We start from the raw sequence: 26087 nt of genomic DNA, 5'->3' as shown, positions 1-26087 counted from the left end.
GGCAGCGCTCGCTTCCCCCCCCCAGTCGGCGCGCTCGCTTCCCCCCCCAGTGGCGCGCTCGCTTCCCCCCCCCGTGGCGCGCTCGCTTCCCCCCCCCGTGGCGCGCTCGCTTCCCCCCCCGTGGCGCGCTCGCTTCCCCCCCCCAGTCGCTCGCTCGCTTCCCCCCCCAGTCGCTCGCTCGCTTCCCCCCCCAGTCGCTCGCTCGCTTCCCCCCCCCAGTCGCTCGCTCGCTTCCCCCCCCAGTCGCTCGCTCGCTTCCCCCCCCAGTCGCTCGCTCGCTTCCCCCCCCAGTCGCTCGCTCGCTTCCCCCCCCAGTCGCTCGCTCGCTTCCCCCCCAGTCGCTCGCTCGCTTCCCCCCCCAGTCGCTCGCTCGCTTCCCCCCCCAGTCGCTCGCTCGCTTCCCCCCCCAGTCGCTCGCTCGCTTCCCCCCCCAGTCGCTCGCTCGCTTCCCCCCCCAGTCGCTCGCTCGCTTCCCCCCCCAGTCGCTCGCTCGCTTCCCCCCCCAGTCGCTCGCTCGCTTCCCCCCCCAGTCGCTCGCTCGCTTCCCCCCCCAGTCGCTCGCTCGCTTCCCCCCCAGTCGCTCGCTCGCTTCCCCCCCCAGTCGCTCGCTCGCTTCCCCCCCCAGTCGCTCGCTCGCTTCCCCCCCCAGTCGCTCGCTCGCTTCCCCCCCAGTCGCTCGCTCGCTTCCCCCCCCAGTCGCTCGCTCGCTTCCCCCCCCAGTCGCTCGCTCGCTTCCCCCCCAGTCGCTCGCTCGCTTCCCCCCCAGTCGCTCGCTCGCTTCCCCCCCAGTCGCTCGCTCGCTTCCCCCCCAGTCGCTCGCTCGCTTCCCCCCCAGTCGCTCGCTCGCTTCCCCCCCCAGTCGCTCGCTCGCTTCCCCCCCCAGTCGCTCGCTCGCTTCCCCCCCCAGTCGCTCGCTCGCTTCCCCCCCAGTCGCTCGCTCGCTTCCCCCCCAGTCGCTCGCTCGCTTCCCCCCCCAGTCGCTCGCATCGCTTCCCCCCCAGTCGCTCGCATCGCTTCCCCCCCCAGTCGCTCGCTCGCTTCCCCCCCCAGTCGCTCGCTCGCTTCCCCCCCCAGTCGCTCGCTCGCTTCCCCCCCCAGTCGCTCGCTCGCTTCCCCCCCCAGTCGCTCGCTCGCTTCCCCCCCCAGTCGCTCGCTCGCTTCCCCCCCCAGTCGCTCGCTCGCTTCCCCCCCCAGTCGCTCGCTCGCTTCCCCCCCAGTCGCTCGCTCGCTTCCCCCCCAGTCGCTCGCTCGCTTCCCCCCCCAGTCGCTCGCTCGCTTCCCCCCCCAGTCGCTCGCTCGCTTCCCCCCCAGTCGCTCGCTCGCTTCCCCCCCCAGTCGCTCGCTCGCTTCCCCCCCCAGTCGCTCGCTCGCTTCCCCCCCCAGTCGCTCGCTCGCTTCCCCCCCCAGTCGCTCGCTCGCTTCCCCCCCCAGTCGCTCGCTCGCTTCCCCCCCAGTCGCTCGCTCGCTTCCCCCCCCAGTCGCTCGCTCGCTTCCCCCCCCAGTCGCTCGCTCGCTTCCCCCCCCAGTCGCTCGCTCGCTTCCCCCCCCAGTCGCTCGCTCGCTTCCCCCCCCAGTCGCTCGCTCGCTTCCCCCCCCAGTCGCTCGCTCGCTTCCCCCCCCAGTCGCTCGCTCGCTTCCCCCCCCAGTCGCTCGCTCGCTTCCCCCCCCAGTCGCTCGCTCGCTTCCCCCCCAGTCGCTCGCTCGCTTCCCCCCCCAGTCGCTCGCTCGCTTCCCCCCCCAGTCGCTCGCTCGCTTCCCCCCCCAGTCGCTCGCTCGCTTCCCCCCCCAGTCGCTCGCTCGCTTCCCCCCCCAGTCGCTCGCTCGCTTCCCCCCCCAGTCGCTCGCTCGCTTCCCCCCCAGTCGCTCGCTCGCTTCCCCCCCCAGTCGCTCGCTCGCTTCCCCCCCCAGTCGCTCGCTCGCTTCCCCCCCAGTCGCTCGCTCGCTTCCCCCCCAGTCGCTCGCTCGCTTCCCCCCCCAGTCGCTCGCTCGCTTCCCCCCCAGTCGCTCGCTCGCTTCCCCCCCAGTCGCTCGCTCGCTTCCCCCCCCAGTCGCTCGCTCGCTTCCCCCCCCAGTCGCTCGCTCGCTTCCCCCCCCAGTCGCTCGCTCGCTTCCCCCCCAGTCGCTCGCTCGCTTCCCCCCCCAGTCGCTCGCTCGCTTCCCCCCCCAGTCGCTCGCTCGCTTCCCCCCCCAGTCGCTCGCTCGCTTCCCCCCCCAGTCGCTCGCTCGCTTCCCCCCCAGTCGCTCGCTCGCTTCCCCCCCCAGTCGCTCGCTCGCTTCCCCCCCAGTCGCTCGCTCGCTTCCCCCCCCAGTCGCTCGCTCGCTTCCCCCCCCAGTCGCTCGCTCGCTTCCCCCCCCAGTCGCTCGCTCGCTTCCCCCCCCAGTCGCTCGCTCGCTTCCCCCCCCAGTCGCTCGCTCGCTTCCCCCCCCAGTCGCTCGCTCGCTTCCCCCCCCAGTCGCTCGCTCGCTTCCCCCCCCAGTCGCTCGCTCGCTTCCCCCCCCAGTCGCTCGCTCGCTTCCCCCCCAGTCGCTCGCTCGCTTCCCCCCCCAGTCGCTCGCTCGCTTCCCCCCCCAGTCGCTCGCTCGCTTCCCCCCCAGTCGCTCGCTCGCTTCCCCCCCCAGTCGCTCGCTCGCTTCCCCCCCCAGTCGCTCGCTCGCTTCCCCCCCCAGTCGCTCGCTCGCTTCCCCCCCCAGTCGCTCGCTCGCTTCCCCCCCCAGTCGCTCGCTCGCTTCCCCCCAGTCGCTCGCTCGCTTCCCCCCCCAGTCGCTCGCTCGCTTCCCCCCCCAGTCGCTCGCTCGCTTCCCCCCCCAGTCGCTCGCTCGCTTCCCCCCCCAGTCGCTCGCTCGCTTCCCCCCCCAGTCGCTCGCTCGCTTCCCCCCCCAGTCGCTCGCTCGCTTCCCCCCCCAGTCGCTCGCTCGCTTCCCCCCCCAGTCGCTCGCTCGCTTCCCCCCCAGTCGCTCGCTCGCTTCCCCCCCCAGTCGCTCGCTCGCTTCCCCCCCAGTCGCTCGCTCGCTTCCCCCCCCAGTCGCTCGCTCGCTTCCCCCCCAGTCGCTCGCTCGCTTCCCCCCCCAGTCGCTCGCTCGCTTCCCCCCCAGTCGCTCGCTCGCTTCCCCCCCCAGTCGCTCGCTTCGCTTCCCCCCCCAGTCGCTCGCTCGCTTCCCCCCCCAGTCGCTCGCTCGCTTCCCCCCCAGTCGCTCGCTCGCTTCCCCCCCCAGTCGCTCGCTCGCTTCCCCCCCCAGTCGCTCGCTCGCTTCCCCCCCCAGTCGCTCGCTCGCTTCCCCCCCAGTCGCTCGCTCGCTTCCCCCCCAGTCGCTCGCATCGCTTCCCCCCCCAGTCGCTCGCTCGCTTCCCCCCCCAGTCGCTCGCTCGCTTCCCCCCCCAGTCGCTCGCTCGCTTCCCCCCCCAGTCGCTCGCTCGCTTCCCCCCCCAGTCGCTCGCTCGCTTCCCCCCCCCAGTCGCTCGCTCGCTTCCCCCCCCAGTCGCTCGCTCGCTTCCCCCCCCAGTCGCTCGCTCGCTTCCCCCCAGTCGCTCGCTCGCTTCCCCCCCCAGTCGCTCGCTCGCTTCCCCCCCCAGTCGCTCGCATCGCTTCCCCCCCCAGTCGCTCGCTCGCTTCCCCCCCCAGTCGCTCGCTCGCTTCCCCCCCAGTCGCTCGCTCGCTTCCCCCCCCAGTCGCTCGCTCGCTTCCCCCCCAGTCGCTCGCTCGCTTCCCCCCCCAGTCGCTCGCTCGCTTCCCCCCCCAGTCGCTCGCTCGCTTCCCCCCCCAGTCGCTCGCTCGCTTCCCCCCCCAGTCGCTCGCTCGCTTCCCCCCCCAGTCGCTCGCTCGCTTCCCCCCCCAGTCGCTCGCTCGCTTCCCCCCCCAGTCGCTCGCTCGCTTCCCCCCCCAGTCGCTCGCTCGCTTCCCCCCCCAGTCGCTCGCTCGCTTCCCCCCCCAGTCGCTCGCTCGCTTCCCCCCCAGTCGCTCGCATCGCTTCCCCCCCCAGTCGCTCGCTCGCTTCCCCCCCAGTCGCTCGCTCGCTTCCCCCCCCAGTCGCTCGCTCGCTTCCCCCCCCAGTCGCTCGCTCGCTTCCCCCCCCAGTCGCTCGCTTCGCTTCCCCCCCCAGTCGCTCGCTCGCTTCCCCCCCCAGTCGCTCGCTCGCTTCCCCCCCCAGTCGCTCGCTCGCTTCCCCCCCCAGTCGCTCGCTCGCTTCCCCCCCCAGTCGCTCGCTTCGCTTCCCCCCCCAGTCGCTCGCTCGCTTCCCCCCCCAGTCGCTCGCTCGCTTCCCCCCCCAGTCGCTCGCTCGCTTCCCCCCCCCAGTCGCTCGCTCGCTTCCCCCCCAGTCGCTCGCTCGCTTCCCCCCCCAGTCGCTCGCTCGCTTCCCCCCCCAGTCGCTCGCTCGCTTCCCCCCCCAGTCGCTCGCTCGCTTCCCCCCCAGTCGCTCGCTCGCTTCCCCCCCAGTCGCTCGCTCGCTTCCCCCCAGTCGCTCGCTCGCTTCCCCCCCCAGTCGCTCGCTCGCTTCCCCCCCCAGTCGCTCGCTCGCTTCCCCCCCCAGTCGCTCGCTCGCTTCCCCCCCCAGTCGCTCGCTCGCTTCCCCCCCCAGTCGCTCGCTCGCTTCCCCCCCCAGTCGCTCGCTCGCTTCCCCCCCCAGTCGCTCGCTCGCTTCCCCCCCCAGTCGCTCGCTCGCTTCCCCCCCAGTCGCTCGCTCCCCCATCGCTCGCTCGCTTCCCCCCCAGTCGCTCGCTCGCTTCCCCCCCCAGTCGCTCGCTCGCTTCCCCCCCAGTCGCTCGCTCGCTTCCCCCCCCAGTCGCTCGCTCGCTTCCCCCCCCAGTCGCTCGCTCGCTTCCCCCCCAGTCGCTCGCTCGCTTCCCCCCCCAGTCGCTCGCTCGCTTCCCCCCCCAGTCGCTCGCTCACTCTCTCTTCCAACAACAACATGCCCTCGAAAAAGCCTCAGCACCGCCGGGCATTTCAGCTAGTACTTGATAAATGGCATATATCATGGGCTTCTGAAAGAGACAGAGGAGGAAAATTGCAGACCATTGGCTATCGTCATGAAGGAATCATTGGGCACTCGTGAGCTTCCACAGAACTGGAATATAGTGTCTATATTTTAGGTACCGATGGCTGACGAGTATAATCCAAGCAACAACAGGCTAGCTATCCTCACATTAATAACAAGGAAAGCAATGGAAACTATTATTTGGGAGCAGACTGGAGGTGGCTACAGAAACAGCAAGGATGGATTTAGAAGGAGAATGTTCTGCTTCACCAACCTCCTTAATTTCTTTGACGATGATCGTGGAATTCCCTGTGATACGGTTTATTTGCTTTTTCAGAATTCTATTGACAAAAAATCCACATGAAAGACAAACTAAAAGCCGTAGGGATCAAGGGTAGAGCATGGGACTGGATAAGAAGCTGATTTTTAAAATAACAAACCAAGGTGCTGCCTTTCGGATAAGATATTGGGCCGGATATTCCATTCAAATGTTAACGCTTCCCATTCAAGATACAAAAAGTCTCTTCTGCAGTTTATATGTCCTTTGTCTTCCAAGCCTCTTTGTCTCGGCCATGTGGTGACTGCCATTTTATCCCTGGAAATTTAAAAGCACATCGCTCAGGGATCCTTTAATCAAAAAAAATGAATCTTCAGAACTGTAAATTATTGCGAATTCTTACAGTCCGCCCTTGGATACTTCCAGCTTGCTTGTAGTATCCTCTTGAAGAAATGAGCAATGATTTCTGACCCCCCACAAACAACCATCCCCTGTATTTACCTAATAGCTATCTGCCACCGATCCCCGTCCCGTCTATTCCCCTTAAATTCCAGAAAAAAAACCATGGTACGGTAGGCATCTTACAGATACTTCAGTTTTCAATAAGGGGTCTCATACCCCTACACGCTTGTAAAATTATACAGTGTAAACCAAATTTACAATCACTTTTTTTACATCATAAGTTATTACAAAATGTTGCAATCTTAGTTACACAATGTACTCAAATTATCGCAAGCACGGAGAGGGTCCTACGCCTCTGCTCAACTTGGAGTTGTCACAAACTGGTCCCAAGCACGGAGAGGATCCGACGCCTCTGCTCAACTTGGGGCTGCAACACAAAATACAAAAAATCATTAAACAACATGCTTAAATGAACCCCGATCATCACGTGCCGATGATGGGTCGCGAAATTCGAGTGGGTATTGCTCCTCCCACTCGGGCAGTAAAAGTACTTTTCACCCCCCTTTGATCAGCTTAAACTTTAAAACAGGCAGAATGGATTTAGCGACCAGCCTGCTCCGCCAGCCCCGAACCGTTCCCTTGTCCCTTTGTGGAGGCGGGGTACCCCTCACGTTTAAAATATTACCTTAGCACAGACCGAGACCGGGGTGTATGGGATCTCATGACTCCCAGTCCCTCCCCCTCCCGTCTACCCTCGACTGGCTGCAGAAAATGATGGGTGCCTGTGTGGCGGCACTCTCTGGCCCCACACTGATACGGCCACCCACTCATCCTTCCCAGCCACACTTATCCTCTTGCCCGTGGGCCCCCGGGTGAGTTCCTCCCTCCCCCGACCGCACCCACGCGACTCTTGGGTCTCCCCCTCCTGTATACAATCATTCCCGGGCCATCACCACCCACCCCTGGGGAGCGCGTCCCTATGACCAGGCGCCCGCGCTTCCCCATCGTGACTCCTCAACAGCGAGGTCTCCCGCACGTGAACTTCGGTCAGGATAGTGCTGGGTTGGGGGCCATGCTCCACCCAGCTGGGGCCATCTCCTCCCCGTAGGAGGAGTAGGCAAGTTCCTCCGGACTCGGTCCGGTTTTTCCCCGAAGATCGCTGCGGGGTCTCCTGGATTCGTCCAGTGGCGAGATGATCCCCAACATTCCGTATCTTCATTCGATGTCCAGCTTGGGCTGGGCGAACATGGCTGCTTCATTTTCCAATCTCCTGTAAAACTTAAAAGGGACAGGCAGCCAGGTCTCACTGACCTGCTGCCTTAGGTGGAGACATGGTCGGGTCCCTCGACCTCGGACCAAAATACAAACATTTGGCACACATGTAAATTTAAACTCTTTAAACTTAAACTTAAGACTAGTTAAATCAACAAAACTTAAAATACACCTTAAAGCAAGCTATATACACACACATAGCTATAATACAAATGCTGCCCGTCTCCGGACAGCCAGTCTAATCTCTGGCACTGTCACAGATTGCTGCTGGCTGCAGCGACGCTGGACTGCCTCCTGTCTCTGGTCCCTCGCAGCTTATGGCTGTTGAGTGGGGACCCCTGTTCTCTGGCTTTTCCCTGGCTCGGGAGACCGCCCTACTCCACTGTAAAGTGGGTGACCATGCTTTCTTAGGCTGGGGCACCCGCTGAGACCTTCTGAGGGGTGTCTCTACGGGGGAAACTTTGGCTGGCGGACCCTGAGCTTGGGTCACAGCCCCAGCTGGCTGGGAACCTGCTCCCCCATGTCCAAATAGCCCGCACTGTATAATGTACCTGGCAGCCTGCCGGTGCAAATCTCTCTCTGGGTTTGTCTGCTCTTTCCTGCCCACTCCTGTGCTGGGGGCAGGTATACTCTCACCACCCGCTGCTGGTGGCTGGAAATTTTCCTCCCCATGTTCAAAACCTGGTGTCAGCTCCCTCCCTATGTCTCCTACCACCCCATTGTCCACCCCTCCTTGCTGCCAGAGCTCCTCAAGACCCGGAGCTGTGGGCTGCTGTCTTGGGATCTCTAATTCCCGAGCCAGCCTTTCCCTGGGTGTTGCCTGTGGGGCGGTTTGATTTGGGCTGCCAGTAAAATCCAGCTGACCTGCCTTCGGGCTGATCACGCAAATCATTCCCCTTGCTGCATTTAAAGCCATGTTAAGGCTTTCTATCTCTGCCCTACAGGGGCCATGATCTGCTTCCTCAAACCTTAGGGCGCAGGCCAGCTTATAAACTGCCTTTGCTTCCCTAAACCTTTCCTCCTGCTCTCTCTTCACACCCTTCCTAACGCAGCCACCTATACCCCGATAGGTCAGCCTACACGCTGCTGCTAACATCCGCAGGGCTACCCACATACTGAAAACAACGAGAGAATCAAGAGCTGATGCTTTCACCAGATCCAGACCACTTATTAAATCAAAAACTGCCTCCACTCCTACCTGGCTCGCCATTGTAAGGATTCCTTTAACTGGAATAACCGGAAGGCCTGCGATCGGAATATCTGGGCCATTAAACGAAGGTCCCATCTGCTTGCTCAGGTGGATGTGAAAGATCCTATGGAACTACCTGAAGAGCAAAGAATTCTTCTGGTGTCCTGTCCAACATTCCTACCTCAACCAGCACCACCAAAAGCAGATTAACTGGTCATTTATTTGCTGTTTGGGGGTCTTTTCTGTGTGCAAGCTGGTTACATAACTGAGTGCACTTCAAAAGTAATTCCTTGGTTGTGAAGCGATTTGGAAGTAATCATTTGCAAAATATTTAGAATTTTGACATTTTTTGTAGAAAACTACCTCCTCTCCATTTGCTTTTACCTGAGAAATACTAGTGGATAGTTCCAAGCCCAATATATTTATTTATTCTGCAGCTAAGAGAAAGTCAGCACATACAACCAGTACTAGCATTGGTAAGGAACTGCTGAAGTCTCCATTGGTAAGATGTAGTGATGCTCCTTCAACTGAACAAACATTCCTCAGCACACACCTGATTGCCCTTATTAGAATATCGCTGTGGTTCCCACTGCAGACTGGTTTGCAACAGGCACTTATCCTCACTTGAATATTGACACAAAGGCACGAAAAATGGCTATTTAGCTGAAAAAATGAGTCGGAACATGGGAAGCAGTGATAATATAGACGTAAGCAGACTATTGACTTTGACAGCGGATTCAGACTAATCAGCCTCAATTTCAATTCAGTTAATTAAATAAATCTCGAATAAAAAGCTAGTATCAGTAATGGTGACCATGAAACTACCGGATTGTCATAAAAACCCATCGGGTTTGCTAATGTCCTTTTGGGAAGAAAATCTGCCATCCTTACCTGGTCTGGCCTATATGTGACTCATGACCCACAGCAATGTGGTTGACTCTTAACTACCCTCTGAAATGGCCTAGCAAGCCACTCAGTTCTACCAAACCACTATCAAAAACAATAATAAAACCGGACGGACCACCCGGCATTGACCGAGGCACCGGCTTCGGACACGACAAAGATACACCCAGTCCAGTCGACCCTGCAAAGTCTTCACCAACATCTGGGGACTTGTGCCAAAATTGGGAGAGCTGTCCCACGGACTAGTCAAGCAACAGCCTGACACAGTCACACTCACAGAATCATACTTTTCAGCCAATGTCCCAGACTCCTCCATCACCACCCCTGCGTATGTCCTGTCCCACCGGCAGGACAGACCCACCAGAGGTGGTGGCACAGTGGTATACAGTCGGGATGGAGTGGCCCTGGGAGTCATCAAAATTGACTCCGGACCCCATGAAGTCTCATGCCATCAGGTCAAACATGGGCAAGGAAACCACCTGCTGATTACCACCTACCGCCCTCCCTCAGCTGATGAATCAGTACTCCTCCATGTTAAACACCACTTGGAAGAAGCACGGAGGGGGGACTTCAATGTCCATCACCAAGAATGGCTCGTTAGCACCACTACTGACTGAGCTGACCGAGTCCTGAAGGACATAGCTGCTAGACTGGGTCTGCGGCAGGTGGTAAGAGAACCAACACGAGGGAAAAACTTACTTGACCTTGTCCTCGCCAATCTACCTGTCGCAGATGCATCTGTCCACGACAGTATTGGTAGCAGTGACCACTGCAGTCCGTGTGGAGATGAAGTCCTCTCTTCACACTGGGCACACCCTTCAACATGTTGTGTGGCACTACCACCGTGCTAAATGGGATACATTCAGAACAGATTTAGCAGCTCAAAACTGGGCATCCATGAGGTGGTGTGGGCCATTAGCAGCAGCAGCAGAATTGTATTCCACCTGTAACCTCATGGCCTGGCATATCTTTCACTCTACCATTACCATCAAGCCAGGCGACCAACTCTGGTTCAATGATGAGTGTAGAGGAGCATGCCAGGAGCAGCAACAGGCATGCCTAAAAATGTGCTGTAGGAATGTCTAATTCCTATCAAAAGACTGAGGTCGACTCAGGCGATCAATCAAAAGATGTTTAATGTAAAACTAACTGAGTTTAACAAACAAAAGCACGAGAACTACGAATACAGGTCTAGTCAGTTCGGAGGCTCCACGAGGACTGCTTGGGCGGTCCCGTGGCCGGCGTCATGACGTCATCACGTTTTTCCCGCCGTTGGGGGATCACGTGATGAACGGTGTGATGCCATCGCGTTTGCCCGCGCTCTGTACATGCAAACAGTATATACAAAGATACAGATTCAGGCTGTAGCTAACACATTGTTAAAGAGAATTATATACAGTCGATCCGAGTCCCTTAGCCACATGCGCCCCCCCAGAATTGTCTTTAATAGAAAAAGTCAAATGGCGAGGAGGCCTGACAAGCCTGTCGGAGTGACTTCTGTACACCTGAAGTGGAAGCTGCTGGACGGCTGGCGGGTGGTTGCACTTGATCTGGCACGGCGACTGGGCGGTCAACCGCGTTTTGGCGACTGTGCGGTCTCGACAGGGCGGTCAAGGTCCAAGTGTGCCGGCTTCAACCGGTCAACCGAAATGTGGTCTGGTTTACCTCCGATATCCACCAAGAAAGTTTTGTCTCCCGGCTCTAGCACACGGAAAGGACCAGTGTAAGGGGCCTTGAGTGGATCCTGATGAGCGTCGTGGCGGATGAACACACATTCGGCGTTCTTCAGCTCTGCTGGGACGTGGGAGCTCTGAAAGCCGTGATGCGATGTTGGTACTGGTGCAAAACACCTGGCTGCTTCCTGGCGGCTGAGGAGTTGGTCGGATGCTGACCATTATTCTGTTGGCGTTGGAAGAAAGTCCCCTGGCAGTCGCAGCGGCTGACCATAGACTAGCTCTGCAGAGGACGAGCGAAGATCTTCCTTGGGTGCCGTGCGAAGACCCAACAGGACCCACGGTAGCTTGTCTGCCCATCCAGCACCTTGGAGGCTGGCCCTCAGTGCGGCTTTTAGCGACCTGTGAAATCGTTCACACAGGCCGTTTGCCTGTGGATGGTAGGCTGTGGTGCGATGTAGCTTGATGCTGAGCCACTGCGTTCCAGAGCTCGGAGGTAAACTGCGGTCCACGGTCAGAAGAGATGTCCGCGGGTACCCCGAAACGGGCGACCCAAGAGGAGATGAACGCCCTGGCTACGTCTGCCGAAGTGGTGGATGACAAGGGAACTGCCTCTGGCCATCTAGTGGTGCGGTCTACCATCGTTAGGATATGTGTAAACCCATGGGAAGGTTGAAGTGGCCCCACCAGGTCCACATGCACATGGTCGAACCGTCGTTCCGGAACTGCAAAGTTGTCCAATGGAGCTTTGACGTGGCGCTGCACTTTGGCCTTTTGGCAGACCACGCAGGTGTTGGCCCAGTCGCGGACATCCATATGCATGCCCCGCCAAACGAACTTGGACGACATCAGCCTTTGCGAGGCCTTCATTCCAGGGTGTGACAACCCGTGTATGGCGTCAAACACTTTGCGGCGCCAGGCGACCGGCACGATAGGGCGAGGATCTCCTATGGAGAAGTCACAAAGTAGCGTGGTGCCTGCGGCATGGAATTTGACGACGGCCACTTGGAGGCTAGAGGGGCTGGTTCGGTAAGCCTGCACCTCTCGGATCCGAGGCTTGATCTGCGGCCATGAGGGCATAGTCGATGCCAAGCTGGACTGCATGAACGGTCGCGCGGGAGAGCCAATCTGCCACCAGGTTGTCTTTACTGGCCACGTGCTGAATATCTGTAGTGAATTCTGAGATAAACGTTAGCTGACGTTGTTGTCGGGCTGACCACGGCTCGGCGGTCTTAGCCATAGCGAAAGTTAGTGGCTTATGGTCCACAAAAGCCGTGAAAGGACGTCCTTCCAACAAAAACCGGGAATGGCGGATGGCCAGAAAAAGAGCCAGCAACTCCCGGTCGAAGGTACTGTACGCTCCCTCGTTCCGCCGTAGTTGACGGCTGAAAAATGCCAGCGGTTGCCACGTTCCGTTCACCCACTGTTCCTGTACTGCGCCGATGGCGTAGCCTGACGCGTCGGTGGTGAGGGCGATGGTGGCTCCTGGCAGCGGGTGCGCCAGCATGGTCGCGTTGGCCAAGGCACTTTTGGTGTCCGCGAAAGCACGGTCCATGTCGACCGTCCAGCTTACCGGATCCTTGCCAGACTTGCCCTTGAGGGCCTCGTATAGGGGTTGCATGAGCAGTGCTGCCTTAGGCACAAAACGGTGGTAAAAGTTTACCATTCCGAGGAATTCTTGCAGGGCCTTAATATTCTGTGGGCATGGAAAAGATGTTACTGCCTCCACCTTTGTTTGCAAAGGAACTGCTCCTTCCGAGGTGATGCGATGCCCCAGGAAATCAATTTGTTGCAGGCCGAACTGGCACTTGGCCGGGTTGATGATTAGGCCGTGTTGGCTGAGGCACCGGAAAAGGGTGCGTAAATGACAGATGTGCTGTTCCTTGTTAGGGCTGGCGATGAGAATATCATCCAAGTAGATGAATATAAACTGGAGGTCCCGAAGTACAGAGTCCATCAGGCGCTGGAAAGCCTGGGCAGCGTTCTTCAGTCCAAACGGCATCCGCAGAAATTCGAAAAGGCCAAATGGGGTGATGACTGCAGTCTTCCGGACGTCTTGCGGGTGCACCGGGACCTGATGGTAGCCACAGACAAGGTCGACTTTGGGGAAAAAATGGTGTTTCCTGCCAAATGGGCAGAGAAATCCTGGATATGAGGGATCGGGTACCGATCAGGAGTAGTGGCGTCGTTAGTCGCCGCATGGCCGCCATCCGCCGCCAGGCTTCGGGACAATGTGGAGAGGCAAAGACCAGGGACTATTCGACCGACGAATAATCCCTAAGCGTTCCATTGTGGCGAACTCCGCTTTCGCGGCCGCGAGCTTGCCAGGTTCGAGGCGCCGGGCCCGTGCGTAGACCGGGGGGCCAGTAGTGGTGTTCAACTCCATGTTTCATGGCCGTGGAGGAGAAGGTGGGTCTGGTCAGGTCTGGGAATTCGCCTAGCAGGCGAGTGAACTCATCCGGAGTCGGGAAAGCACACGAGACGGTGCGCGACATGGTGTTACTGCGGTGGCAAGGGATAGAGTGAAACGTGGCCGCATTGATTAACTGTCGGTTCCTTACATCGACCAGGAGACTGTTGGCACACAAGAAATCCGCACCGAGGATGGCTTGAGAGACCTTGGCCGTAACAAAGTCCCAGTAAAGCCGCTGAAGCACGCCTGGACCCGCCGTCTGCCGAAGGTCCGAATAGCCCCGCCATTAGCCGCCTTGAGGGAGAGGCCGTGCCTCCCAGCCTGTACATCCAGAGCTGACGCGGGTAGGATGCTACACTGCGCCCCGGAGTCGCATAGGAATCGCCGACCGGAGAGGGAGTCAGTGATAAACAGGAGCTTGCCTGAATTTCCGATTGCCATCGCAGCCGCGGGGCACCCGTTAGACCCATTCCTCTTTTGGCAGAGTTGCTGTTGTTTGGGCGAGGAGCAGCAGGGAGGGCGGCAACATCTTGCTTTCGCGTCAAAACGGGCGTGGTAGAAGCACAGCCCCGCGGGTTGAGGAGCCGGGGCGGCATCTGGGGGGGATGGGCACCTCGTGGCAGCGCAGTACTGCTGCATCACCGCGAAAATCTTGTCCGCTTCGGCAGCAAGCACTGCGCAGTCTGTGACTTCGGACCTGGCCAGGGCAGCTTGTACTTGCTCCGGTAACTGACTGAGGAATAGCATCCTAAAGAGGAAGCATTCTGGTTCGGATCCAAGGAGCGTGAGCATTTGGCTCATGAGCTCAGACGGCTTGGAGTCCCCGAGGCCAGGCATAGCGAGCAGTCGGCGGGCGCGCTCCGACTTCGTGAGCCCGAAGACCTGTAACAACCGTGCCTTGAGTGTTTCATACTTGCGGTCGTCCGGGGGGTTCCTAAGCAGGCTGATGATCCGCGAGGCAGTGGAGCTGCCGAGTGCAGAGACCACATAGAAGTAACGGGTCTGATCCGCAACGATGTTCCGTAGTGCAAAATGGGCTTCAACCTGGGTGAACCACGAGGTTGCTTGTTGCTCCCCGAATTGCGGTAGCTGCAATGTAACGGCGTTTGTTTCCATGCTTCGTTCCTTCTGCGAAAACCGTTCGCAAAAATCGGGGTCACCAATGTAGGAATGTTTAATTCCTATCAAAAGACTGAGGTCGACTCGGGCGATCAATCAAAAGATGTTTAATGTAAAACTAACTGAGTTTAACAAACAAAAGCACGATAACTACGAATACAGGTCTAGTCAGTTCGGAGGCTCCACGAGGACTGCTTGGGCGGTCCCGTGGCCGGCGTCATGACGTCATCATGTTTTTCCCGCCGTTGGGGATCACGTGATGAACGGCGTGACGTCATTGCGTTTGCCCGTGCTCTTCAAGGGACCGCGCTCTGTACATGCAAACAGTATATACAAAGATACAGACTCAGGCTGTAGCTAACACATTGTTAAAGGGAATTATATACAGTTGATCCGAGTCCCTTAGTGGCTCTGCAACAGTGCCAACCTGGGGAAGCTGCAACACAGGACTACATGCCTGCTAAATAATGGAAGCAGCATGCTATAGACAGGGCTAAGCAATCGCACAAGCAACGGATCAGACCAAAGCCCTGTTTTTCAAGTGGGGAGATGGGCACCCGGCAATTGAAAGTCTCCCCCAACGTATTTTTGAGAAATTAAAATGTATATTTGTGCAAATGAATTAGAAGCATAACTTTCACCATCGAACAACCAGCTTATGATAGTGCAGACCTTTGATTTTTCTGTCTGAGTAAAATTAATGGAACACTGGTGAGACAGTTCATTTAATTCTAAAAATAAGACACAAGTTTTGTGTTGAATTCCAAATAGTGAACGATTGTGATAATTAAAAAAAACAAATGGACAAATGATTGATTTGCCAATACTGCAATCAATACAAGAGTATTGTAGATAACAACTGGACTTAAGACTTTAGCTTAAAAAGGAAATATAATACTTAAAGCAGACTAATCATGCATGCTAAAAATGCGGAAGCAGCATGCTATAGACAGAGCTAAGAGATCCCACAATCAACAAATCAGATCAAAGCTCTGCAGTCCTGCCACATCCAGACGTGAATGGTGATGGACCATTAAACAACCAACAGGAGGAGGAGGCTCCATGAATATCCCCATCCTCAATGATGGCGGAGCTCAGCACGTGAGTGCAAAAGACAAAGCTGAAGCGTTTGCAACCATCTTCAGCCAGAAGTGCCGGGTGGATGATCCATATTGGCCTCCTCCTGAAATTCCCACCATCACAGAAGCCAGTCTTCAGCCAACTCGATTCACTCCACTTGATATCAAGGAATGGCTGAGCACACTGGATACAGCAAAGGCTATGGGCCCTGACACTATCCCAGCTGTCGGCTGAAGTCTTGTTCTCCAGAACTAGCCGCGCCTCTAGCCAAGCTGTTCCAGTACAGCTACAACACTGGCACCTACCTAACAATGCGGAAAACTGCCCAGGTATGTCCTGTCCAGAAAAAGCAGGACAATCCAATTCGGCCAATTACCACCCCATCAGTCTACTCTCAATCATCAGCAGAGAGATGAAAGGTGTCGTCGGACAGTGCTATCAAGCGGCACTTACTCACCAATAACCTGCTCACTGATACTCAGTTTGGCTTCCGTCAAGACCACTTGGCTCCAGACCTCATTACAGCCTTGGTCCAAACATGGATGCAAAAGGTGAAGTGAGAGTGACTGCCCTTGACCAAGGGTGGTATCAAGGAGCCCTAGTAAAATTGAAGTCAATGGTAATCCAGGGGGAAATCTCTCCACTGGCTGGAGTCATACCTAGCACAAAGGAAGATGGTTGTGATTGTTGGAGGCCAATCATCTCAGCCCCAGAACATCGCTGCAGGAGTTCCTCAGGGCAGTGTCTTGGGTCCAGCCATCTTCAGCTGCTTCATCAATGACCTTCCCTTCATAAGGTCAGAAGGGGGATGTTTGTTGATGATTGCACAGAGTTCAGTTCCATTCACAACTCCTCAGATAATGAAGCAGTCCATGCTGGCATGCAGTAAGACCTGGACAACATTCAGGCTTGGGCTGATAAGTAGCAAGTAACATTCGCACCACACAAGTGCCAGGCAATGACCATCTCGAACAAGAGAAAGTTTAACCACCGCCCCTTGACATTCAACGGCATTACCATCATCGAAAATCCCTATCAACATCCTGGGGGTCACCATTGATCAGAAACTAGCTGGACCAGCCACATAAATACTGTGGCTACAAGAGCAGGTCAGAGGCTGGGTATTCTGGGGTGATTGACTCACCTCCTGACTTCCCAAAGCCTTTCTGCCATCTACAAGGCACAAGTAAGGAGTGTGATGGAATACTCTCCACTTGCCTGGATGAGTGTAGCTCCAGCAACACTCGAGAAGCTCGACACCATCCAGGACAAAGCAGCCCACTCGATTGGCACCCCATCCATCACTTTAAACATTCACTCCCTCCACCACTGGTGCACCGTGGCTGCAGTGTGTACCAGCTACAAGATGCACTGTAGCAACTTGCCAAGGCTTGTTCGACAGCACCTCCCAAACCCACAACTTCTACCACCTAGAAGGACAAGGGCAGCAGGCACATGGGAACACCACCACCTCCAAGTCACACACCATCCTGATTTGGAAATATGTCGCTGGGTCAAAATCCTGGAACTCCCTACCTAACAGCACTGTGGGAGTACCTTCAGCACACGGACTGCAGCAGTTGAAGCTCACCGCCACCTGCTCAAGGGCAATTACGGATGAGCAATAAATGCTGGCCTGGCCAACGATGTCCACATCCTGTGAATTAATTTTAAAAAAAAGAGGCGGGTTTCTGAAGAGATGAGTTTGGATGGGGCAAAGGAGGGAGAGATGGGGGAGAACCTTTTAAAACCAGGAGGATTTGGGGTAGACTTAGTGAGTGACTGATGGTAGGAGTGGAAGGGAAGGAAGGAAGGAAGCAGAAGAGGTGGCTACATGAATAGACCCATCCAAAATCCAGGTGGTAGTGGTAGAATGAAGTTCAGTTGAAGACAAATCCAGTGGGGGTTGTGGGGCCTGCGGTGTGGTAGACCCAGGAGCCTAAGGAGGAGAAAGAAAACATTGACCAGGAGCTAGCGAAACAGTTTATTATTTTAACTACAGCAAACTCTTTGGTATCCGGCACCGACGGGATCGGCATGTTGCCGGTTGATCAAAAATTCCATATGATGGAGAGGGTTATCTACTGAGGCTATTTTTAACAAAGAAAAATAAAAAAATCAAGAAATGTGCAGTATACAGTAATTGGGTACTCACCTACAGAATGTTGTGTTAAATGGATGGTGGAAGATGCTTGATTAAGTACAGTACTTAAAAACCGGCGCGAGGACAGAGGCCCGACCAGTTCGGGGGAGAGCAGCAGCGGAGGAGGAGCCCGGCTTAAAAACCGGCGCCAAGGCAGAGGCCCGACCAGTTCGGGGGAGAGCAGCAGCGGAGGAGGAGCCCGGCTTAAAAACCGGCGCCAAGGCAGAGGCCCGACCAGTTCGGGGGAGAGCAGCAGCGGAGGAGGAGCCCGGCTTAAAAACCGGCGCCAAGGCAGAGGCCCGACCAGTTCGGGGGAGAGCAGCAGCGGAGGAGGAGCCCGGCTTAAAAACCGGCGCGAAGGCAGAGGCCCGACCAGTTCGGGGGAGAGCAGCAGCGGAGGAGGAGCCCGGCTTAAAAACCGGCGCGAAGGCAGAGGCCCGACCAGTTCGGGGGAGAGCAGCAGCGGAGGAGGAGCCCGGCTTAAAAACCGGCGCGAAGGCAGAGGCCCGACCAAATCAACAGCAGAGGAGAGAGGTAAAAAGTAATCAGTGTGTGACGTCACCAGGGAGCAGGTAAGTGATTGGTTGGTGAGTATTTCTCTCTTTTCAATACAAGCTTGACTTCTGTGGTGTTAAATTTCTAGGGCCTCTGGTGTAGTGGGGACAGTTGGTAAATAAAGCGCCCTAGAGTATACCTGTAACTGGGGTATTGAATAAATTTTAAAATTAATTAAAGGAGTAAGTCATGGCAGGAGAGCTCAGACCCGTGTTCTGCTCCTCTTGCTCCATGTGGGAAATCAGGGACGCTGCCAGTGTCCCTGGCGACCATGTGTGCGGGAAATGCATCCAGCTGCAGCTACTTGCAGACCGCATTGCGGCGCTCGAGCTGCGGGTGGATGAATTTTGGAGCATGCGCGATGCTGAGAGGCTCGTGGATAGCACGTTTAGCGAGTTGTTCACGCCTCAGGGTAGGGCAGCACAGGGGGTGACCATCAGGCGGAGCAACAAAGGCAGGCAGGTAGTGCAGGGAACCCCTGCGGACATCCCCCTTTCAAACAAGTATACCGCTTTGGATACTGTTGAGGGGGATGACTCACCAGGGGAAGGCAGCAGCAGCCAACTTCCTGGCACTGGGGGTGCTCCTGCTGCCCAGGAAGGGGGGAAAAAGAGTGGGAGAGCAATAGTGGTAGGGGATTCTATAGTAAGGGGAACAGATAGGCGTTTCTGTGGCCGTAGACGTGAATCCAGGATGGTTTGTTGCCTCCCTGGTGCCAGGGTCAAGGATGTCACTGAGCGGCTGCAGGGCATTCTGGAGGGGGAGGGTGAACAGCCAGTGGTTGTGGTCCACATTGGTACCAAAGACATAGGTAAAAAGAGGGATGAGGTCCTGCATCAAGAATTTAGGGAGCTAGGTAACAGATTAAAGAGCAGGACCTCAAAGGTTGTAATCTCTGGATTACTCCCAGTGCCACGTTCTAGTAAGTATAGGAATGGGAGGATAGAGCAGATGAATGCGTGGCTAAAGAGTTGGTGTAGGGGGGAGGGTTTTACTTTCCTGGATCACTGGGCCTGCTTCTGGGAAAGGTGGGACTTGTACAAGTCGGACGGGTTGCACCTGAACCAGAGCGGGACAAATATCCTTGTGGGGACGTTTGCTAGCACTGTTGGGGGGGGTTTAAACTAACTTGGCAGGGGGATGGGATACAGAGGGGAGCTGAAATAGGGGGGGATGTGCTGCCAATTATAGAGAAAAAAACAAGTCAGCTTGGTAGACAGGGCAAATATATAAGGGCAAGGCTGGATGGCATCTATTTTAATGCAAGGAGTCTTGCAAATAAGGTGGATGAACTGAAGGTGTTGATAAGCACATGGGAGTATGATATTGTTGCTATCACGGAGACATGGTTGAGGGAAGGGCAAGATTGGCAGCTCAATATTCCGGGGTACAGAATCTTCAGGCGAGACAGAGGGGGAGGTATAAGAGGAGGGGGTGTCGCAATATTAATTAAGGAGTCAATTACTGCAGTAAGGAGGGATGATATATTAGCAGGGTCCTCTAATGAGGCCATATGGGTGGAGCTTAAAAACAAAAAGGGGGCAAGCACTTTGCTGGGAGTGTACTATAGGCCTCCAAACAGTCAGGGGGAGATAGAGGAACAGATATGTAGGCAAATCTCAGAGAAATGTGCAAATAATAGGGTAATAATGGGGATTTCAACTTCCCCAATATTAACTGGGATAGTCAGAGTGTGAAAGGCTCAGAGGGTGTAGAATTCTTAAAGTGCATCCAGGAGAGCTTTTTGAGCCAGCATGTAGAAAGTCCTACAAGAGAGGGGCCGGTACTGGACCTAATTCTAGGGAATGTGGCCGGCCAAGTGGAAAAAGTGCTAGTAGGGGAGCACTTTGGTGATAGTGACCACAATATAGTAAGATTTAAGGTGGTCATGGAAAAGGACAGGGATGGGCCGGAAATAAAGGTTCTAAATTGGGGGAAGGCCAATTTTAATAGGATAAGGCAGGATCTGGCCAAAATGGACTGGGATCAGCTACTTGTAGGAAAATCCGCATTGGAGCAATGGGAGGCTTTCAGAAGGGAGATTGAGATCATACAATGGCAACATGTTCCCGTAAAGGTCAAGGGTGGTTCCAAAAACCACAGGGAACCTTGGATGTCAGGGGATATACGAGAATGGATTAGGAAAAAAAGGAGGGCTTTTGGTAGATACAAAAGGCTAAAGACGGAGGAAGCCCTAGAGGAGTACAAAAAGTGCAGGGGGATACTTAAAAAAGAAATTAGGAGATCAAGGAGGGGCCATGAAATAACACTGGCGAGCAAAATAAAGGAAAATCCGAAGATGTTTTATAAGTATATTAAGGGTAAGAGGATAACTAGGGAAAAAATAGGGCCCATTAGGGACAAAAGTGGCAATCTGTGTGTGGAGCCGGAAGATGTAGGAGGGGTTCTGAATGAATTTTTTGCATCTGTTTTCACTATGGAGAAGGACGATGTAGACATAGAAATAGGGCGGGGGGACTGTGATATGCTCGAACATATTAACATCGAGAGGGAGGAGGTATTGGCGGTTTTAGCTGGCCTAAAAATGGATAAATCCCCAGGCCCGGATGAAATGTATCCCAGGCTGCTGTGTGAGGCAAAGGAGGAGATTGCGGGGGCTCTAACACATATATTCAGGACCTCTCTGGCCACAGGGGATGTGCCAGAGGACTGGAGAACCGCTAATGTAGTACCATTATTCAAGAAGGGTAGTAGGGAAAAACCGGGGAACTACAGGCCAGTGAGCCTAACATCAGTGGTAGGAAAATTATTGGAAAAAATCCTGAGGGACAAAATTTGTCTCCACTTGGAGAGGCAAGGATTAATCAGGGATAGTCAACATGGCTTTGTCAAGGGAAGATCATGTCTGACTAATTTGATTGAATTTTTTGAGGGGGTGACTAGGTGTGTGGATGAGGGTAACGCAGTGGATGTGGTATACATGGATTTCAGTAAGGCCTTCGATAAAGTCCCGCACAGGAGACTGGTCAAGAAGGTAAGAGCCCATGGAATCCAGGGTGCCTTGGCACATTGGATACAAAACTGGCTTAGTGGCAGAAGGCAGAGGGTGATGGTCGAAGGTTGTTTTTGTGACTGGAAGCCTGTGGCCAGTGGGGTACTACAGGGATCGGTGCTGGGTCCCTTGCTGTTTGTGGTCTACATTAATGACTTGGATATGAATGTAAAGGGTATGATCAGTAAGTTCGCGGATGATACAAAAATTGGTAGGGTGGTAAATAACGAGGAGGGTAGCCTCAGTCTGCAGGACGATATAGATGGGTTGGTCAGATGGGCGGAACAGTGGCAAATGGAATTTAACCCGGAAAAGTGCGAGGTGATGCACTTTGGGGGGACTAACAAGGCAAAGGAATACACAATGAATGGAAAGACCCTAGGCAAGACGGAGGGTCAGAGGGATCTGGGTGTGCAAGTACACAGATCCCTGAAGGCAGCGGAACAGGTGGATAAGGTGGTAAAAAAGGCATATGGGATACTTGCCTTCATTAGCCGAGGCATTGAATATAAGAGCAAGGAGGTTATGATGGAGCTGTATAAAACACTGGTTAGGCCACAGCTGGAATACTGTGTGCAGTTCTGGTCGCCACACTACAGGAAGGATGTGATCGCGTTAGAGAGGGTGCAGAGGAGGTTCACCAGGATGTTACCAGGGCTGGAACGCTTCGGCTATGAAGAGAGACTGGGCAGATTGGGTTTGTTTTCCTTGGAGCAGAGGAGGCTGAGGGGGGACATGATTGAGGTGTACAAAATTATGAGGGGCATAGATAGGATGGATGCTGAGGAGCTTTTTCCCTTAGTAGAGGGGTCAATAACTAGGGGGCATAGATTCAAGGTAAAGGGCGGGAGGTTTAGAGGGGATTTGAGAAAGAACTTTTTCACCCAGAGGGTGGTTGGAGTCTGGAACTCACTGCCTGAAAGGGTTGTGGAGGCAGAAACCCTCACAACATTTAAGAAGCATTTGGATGTGCACTTGAAATGCCATAGCATACAAGGCTACGGGCCAAATGCTGGAATATGGGATTAGATTAGGCAGGGCTTGATGGCCGGCGTGGACACGATGGGCCGAAGGGCCTCTATCCGTGCTGTATTACTCTATGACTCTATGACTCTACTGCCAGTTGAGGGTAATGCAATGCAATGACTACCAGCAGCGCGGGAGACACACCGTACCCCTGTAAAATGGCGGATCAGAAGAGACTACCGGCAGCGCGGGAGAGTCAGACTCCTGTTATTGAGGTGTTCCGACTTCCGACAGCGCCAAGAAGCCGAGTAGTGGCAGTTTGGAGAACTACCCCCACTGACTAACTCGGCCACCGCGGGAGACTCGGACTCTGCAACATTGCCGGTTATTGAGATGTTGTTTTTGGAGTGAGAATTTTGCCGGTTAATAGAGAATTCCGGATATTTAGGTGCCGTTTAAACGAGAGTTTCCTGTAGTATGGTATTATTGTTAAATATTAATAAATGTAGTTAGTTTCTATTTAAAGTCAAAAAGTAAGAAAGCACAGGAGAAAAAACAGGCTATTCCATCTGCAGACCACTTATTATACACCCTATTTTGGATACTATCCCATCTATATAATCTGCTGATATATAGCTCTGGATAATTACAACAACATTTCAGATATCCACCCATCCAGTACTCAAGCTGGACCAGCTGCTCTCTACAAATGTATTACCTGCCCTATAGCACTGAACCATTGCATCCCATGCAGTACTTAATTGTCTTAATTATACTTATCTTCAATAATGTTCAATTTTGTTCCCAACCAAATATGTATACTTTTTATAAAGCGTTAAATGGCACTGCATCAGCTGTTTTTGCGAGCAGTCTGTTATTTTTCCATACACACACTACTCCCCATATCTGCCATATAACCTTTTTTATTAATTCCTGGCATGTGGGCATCGCTGGCAAGGCCAGCATTTATTGCCCATCCCTAATTGCCCTTGAGAAGGTGGTGGTGAGCTGCCGCCTTGAACCACAATGCTGACCTTGCTGCTCTCCATCCTCCACAACCTCCAATTTGTTCACAGCTCTGCTCTCCATATGGCCTCCAGTCACCCATCACCCATATCATCACTAATCTATGCATTAAATTTTAAATACATCAGTCTGCCAATTCCTCCATGAGCTTGCCCCTACCCCATCTTTGCAATCTCCTTCAGACATGTACCCCCCCCCCCCCCCCCGGGGGGCCCCCACATGCGCTGGTCCTTTGACTCATACCTTTTGCACAAGCTCCCCCTTTGCCCTACCATTGGTGGCAGAGCCTTCAGCCATCTTGAGTTCCTTCCCTGAATCTCTTCACCTTTCACAATCTTCAAGATGCACCTTTAGTCACCCCTTCTTTAGTCTTCCTTCCTGTATGTGAAGTGCTTTAACAGATTTCAGTTTTACCGTGGATATTCTCTCGGGTACAATGGTGCTGGTCACTCCTGTAAGCAGTCCGAGCGGCTTATGTTCAGGAGTGTGCCTGTACTGCCCAATATTTAAACATATGATAGTGTCTCCCAGGTGTATAACAGTAGGACCCTCTTGTGATCCAAACTGAGTATTGTTTCTTTCACATGTGCTATCACGTGCACTTCTTCAATCTTTTTGAAGACACTGAAACACTTGACAAGACCAGATACGATTCTTTAAAGTACTTTATTTCACAGAGACAGCAAATTAATGTACTATGTAACAGTCAAAACAAATTCCATTTACTTAGCTCAATCTCACTTGTCTCCTCAAATATGAGAAAAATAATGAACCACATGTTGTGTCTCTTTCGTGCCCTGACCAACTTGTTTTTGGCATTAGCTTTCTTTCTGATTGCTACCGAGAGCAAAAACTGAAGGCAAAGATTTTAGGTTCCAGCTCTGGGACACCAGCCCACACTTCACAATCTCTTGTTTAAAAACTGCCTATCTCATCTCTTTTTCTCTGTTAATTCTTACCTCAGCAAGCAGAGGGAAAATGTCTCTGACATCTTCCTTTGCAGAAATTCAACAGCAAGCCTGTTGTCCAAACTGCATACCCCTTTCCCAGGATTATATTCTCTACAGACACTTCAGCCAATGCTCACATGAATAGAATCGTCCCCATCACAGTAGATGTGAATATTGGCCACCTGCGATGAGATGACAAATTGTTCAGTGTCTTTGGTCATCCTGGCCTGGGATGAGGCAAGATATGATTCTTGTATAAATTTGAAGTAGAGTTGTGACATCCTCTAACATGGCTTTAATACACAGCCTTCAATGCCTGTGGCCTTTTTTATGTATAAATTCACTTTGTTTTAAAGCACAACATTTAAATGTTGTTCAATTCCAATCCTTTCCATGAAGAAAAATATGATCAAAATACCAAAATGTGATGAATGCTTTGGGTTATTTCATACATTAAAGGCACTATATAAGTGAAAACTTTTGTAGTTGTAATAGTAAATATGAACTTGTAGCATATTGCAATTTTTGGGGGTGACATGCTTATCGGTTGCTTAAGAATCTCCTAACTGCTGAAAGAACCTAATTGAGCTGTTCAGTATTTGCTGTTGAATAGCTGGAATTACAATGAAACTGCTATTCAAATTTAGGAACAGTTGCTCTAAAGTTGTTTTAAAATCTATCAGTATTTAGGGTTTTCCATGTGCAGTAGTAGTACATTTTCACTTGTCCTGACTGACATCAATCGTCAGCACATTGGTCTGTTAAAGGAAAATATAGAATTACCAATGAACCATTTGAATATATTTGAGTATTAGTCCTTAGCCTACTGCATACAAATTACTATTGTGTAGTTTAATGTCTCTTCGGTAGACTAAAGGGTTGTTTCCAGTAGTTAAATGGTCAAGTATATTAGGTTTAATTGTAAGAGATTTAGAACAGAGGGCAGAAGAAATTCTTTAAAGTTGTGAGGCTGTGGAATTTACTTTCAATGTTACTGGCTAGGGAGAATGTCAACATTCAAGATTAAGTTGAAGAGATGTGGGAACAGGGTGGGTGAGTATGATTGGAAGTATTTGCTCACATGGAGGGTAAGCGCCGACTTGTGCTGGTTGGGCCGAATGGCCTGTTCCGTGTTGTAACTTCTATGCATTTCTATGAAATAGTTTGTTGATTACACAACCGTGAAATGTGTGGGACCTTACACTTGTGATGTAATCAGTTGGTTTCACTTTGTAATGATTTGTAAATTTGGATTGATAACTTTGCTGAATTGAATATACCTTTTTGTGTTTTTTTTTTTAGCCGGATGAATTGTATTTTGATGAAGGAGACATACTTTACATTTCAGATAGTGTAAGTCCTTGATCAGTTATATATCTTTGTATGTTTAATTCTAGATTGATTAATTCATTGTGTTAAATAATTTAATTTTTTTTTTATTTGAAGAGTGATCCCAATTGGTGGAAAGGAACTTGCAAAGGCCGAACGGGATTAATTCCAAGTAATTATGGTGAGCATAAGGATTGTGCTATTTATTTTTTGATTCTTTTTAATGATTGAATAACGATTGCTTTTTTTTATTAAAGTGTTTGAAATAGGCACAAATTTACCAAATCCTAGCTTACCTATTCGTACCTCATTTATCTGTAGGCTGGGAGCTAGTACGGTAGTATAGTGGTTATGTTACTGGACTAGTAATCCACAGGCCTGGACTAATGATCTGGAGACATGAGCTCAAATCCTGGCAGTTGGGGAATTTAAATGCAATTAAATAAATCTGGAATAAAAGCTAGTATCAGTAATGGTGACCATGAAACTACCGGATTGTCGTAAAAGCCCATCTGGTTCACTAATGTCCTTTTGGAAGGAAATCTGCCATCCTTACTCGGTCTGGTCTATATGTGACTCCAGACCCACAGCAATGTAGTTGATTCTTACTGCCCTAAATGGCCTACCAAGCCACTCCGTTGTATTCAAGAATGTGGCTCTCCACCACCTTCTCAAAGGCAATTAGGAATGGACAATAAATGCTGGTACGATAGCAAAATACTGCAGATGCTGGAAATCAGAAATAACAATAGAAAATGCCGGAAAAACTCAGCAGGCCAGGCAACATTCGTGGAGAGAGAAATTGA

The 26087-nt window shown here is 53.5% G+C and overlaps 2 protein-coding genes across 7 annotated transcripts in view; one reads left to right on the top strand and one right to left on the bottom strand.

The window, feature by feature from the left end:
• The window catches only part of carnmt1 (carnosine N-methyltransferase 1), a 1199612-nt gene that overhangs the window by 43366 nt on the left and 1130159 nt on the right, over positions 1 to 26087 (bottom strand). The gene's annotated exons all lie outside the window — the stretch shown is intronic.
• The window catches only part of ostf1 (osteoclast stimulating factor 1), a 48010-nt gene continuing 45361 nt past the window's right edge, over positions 23439 to 26087 (top strand). The window contains exons 1-3 of the mRNA XM_085961642.1: positions 23439 to 23456; positions 25255 to 25305; positions 25399 to 25462. Coding sequence (XP_085817768.1) covers positions 23439 to 23456; positions 25255 to 25305; positions 25399 to 25462 — 133 coding nt within the window. The remainder of the gene's footprint in view (positions 23457 to 25254; positions 25306 to 25398; positions 25463 to 26087) is intronic.

The sequence above is a fragment of the Somniosus microcephalus genome, chromosome 1, assembly GCF_052327205.1.
Source record: "Somniosus microcephalus isolate GS21.2 chromosome 1, FLI_Smic_1.0, whole genome shotgun sequence".
Classification (NCBI taxonomy): domain Eukaryota; kingdom Metazoa; phylum Chordata; class Chondrichthyes; order Squaliformes; family Somniosidae; genus Somniosus; species Somniosus microcephalus.
The sequence above is the reverse complement of the archived record's forward strand: the minus strand, read 5'-3'. Positions and strand labels throughout refer to the sequence as shown.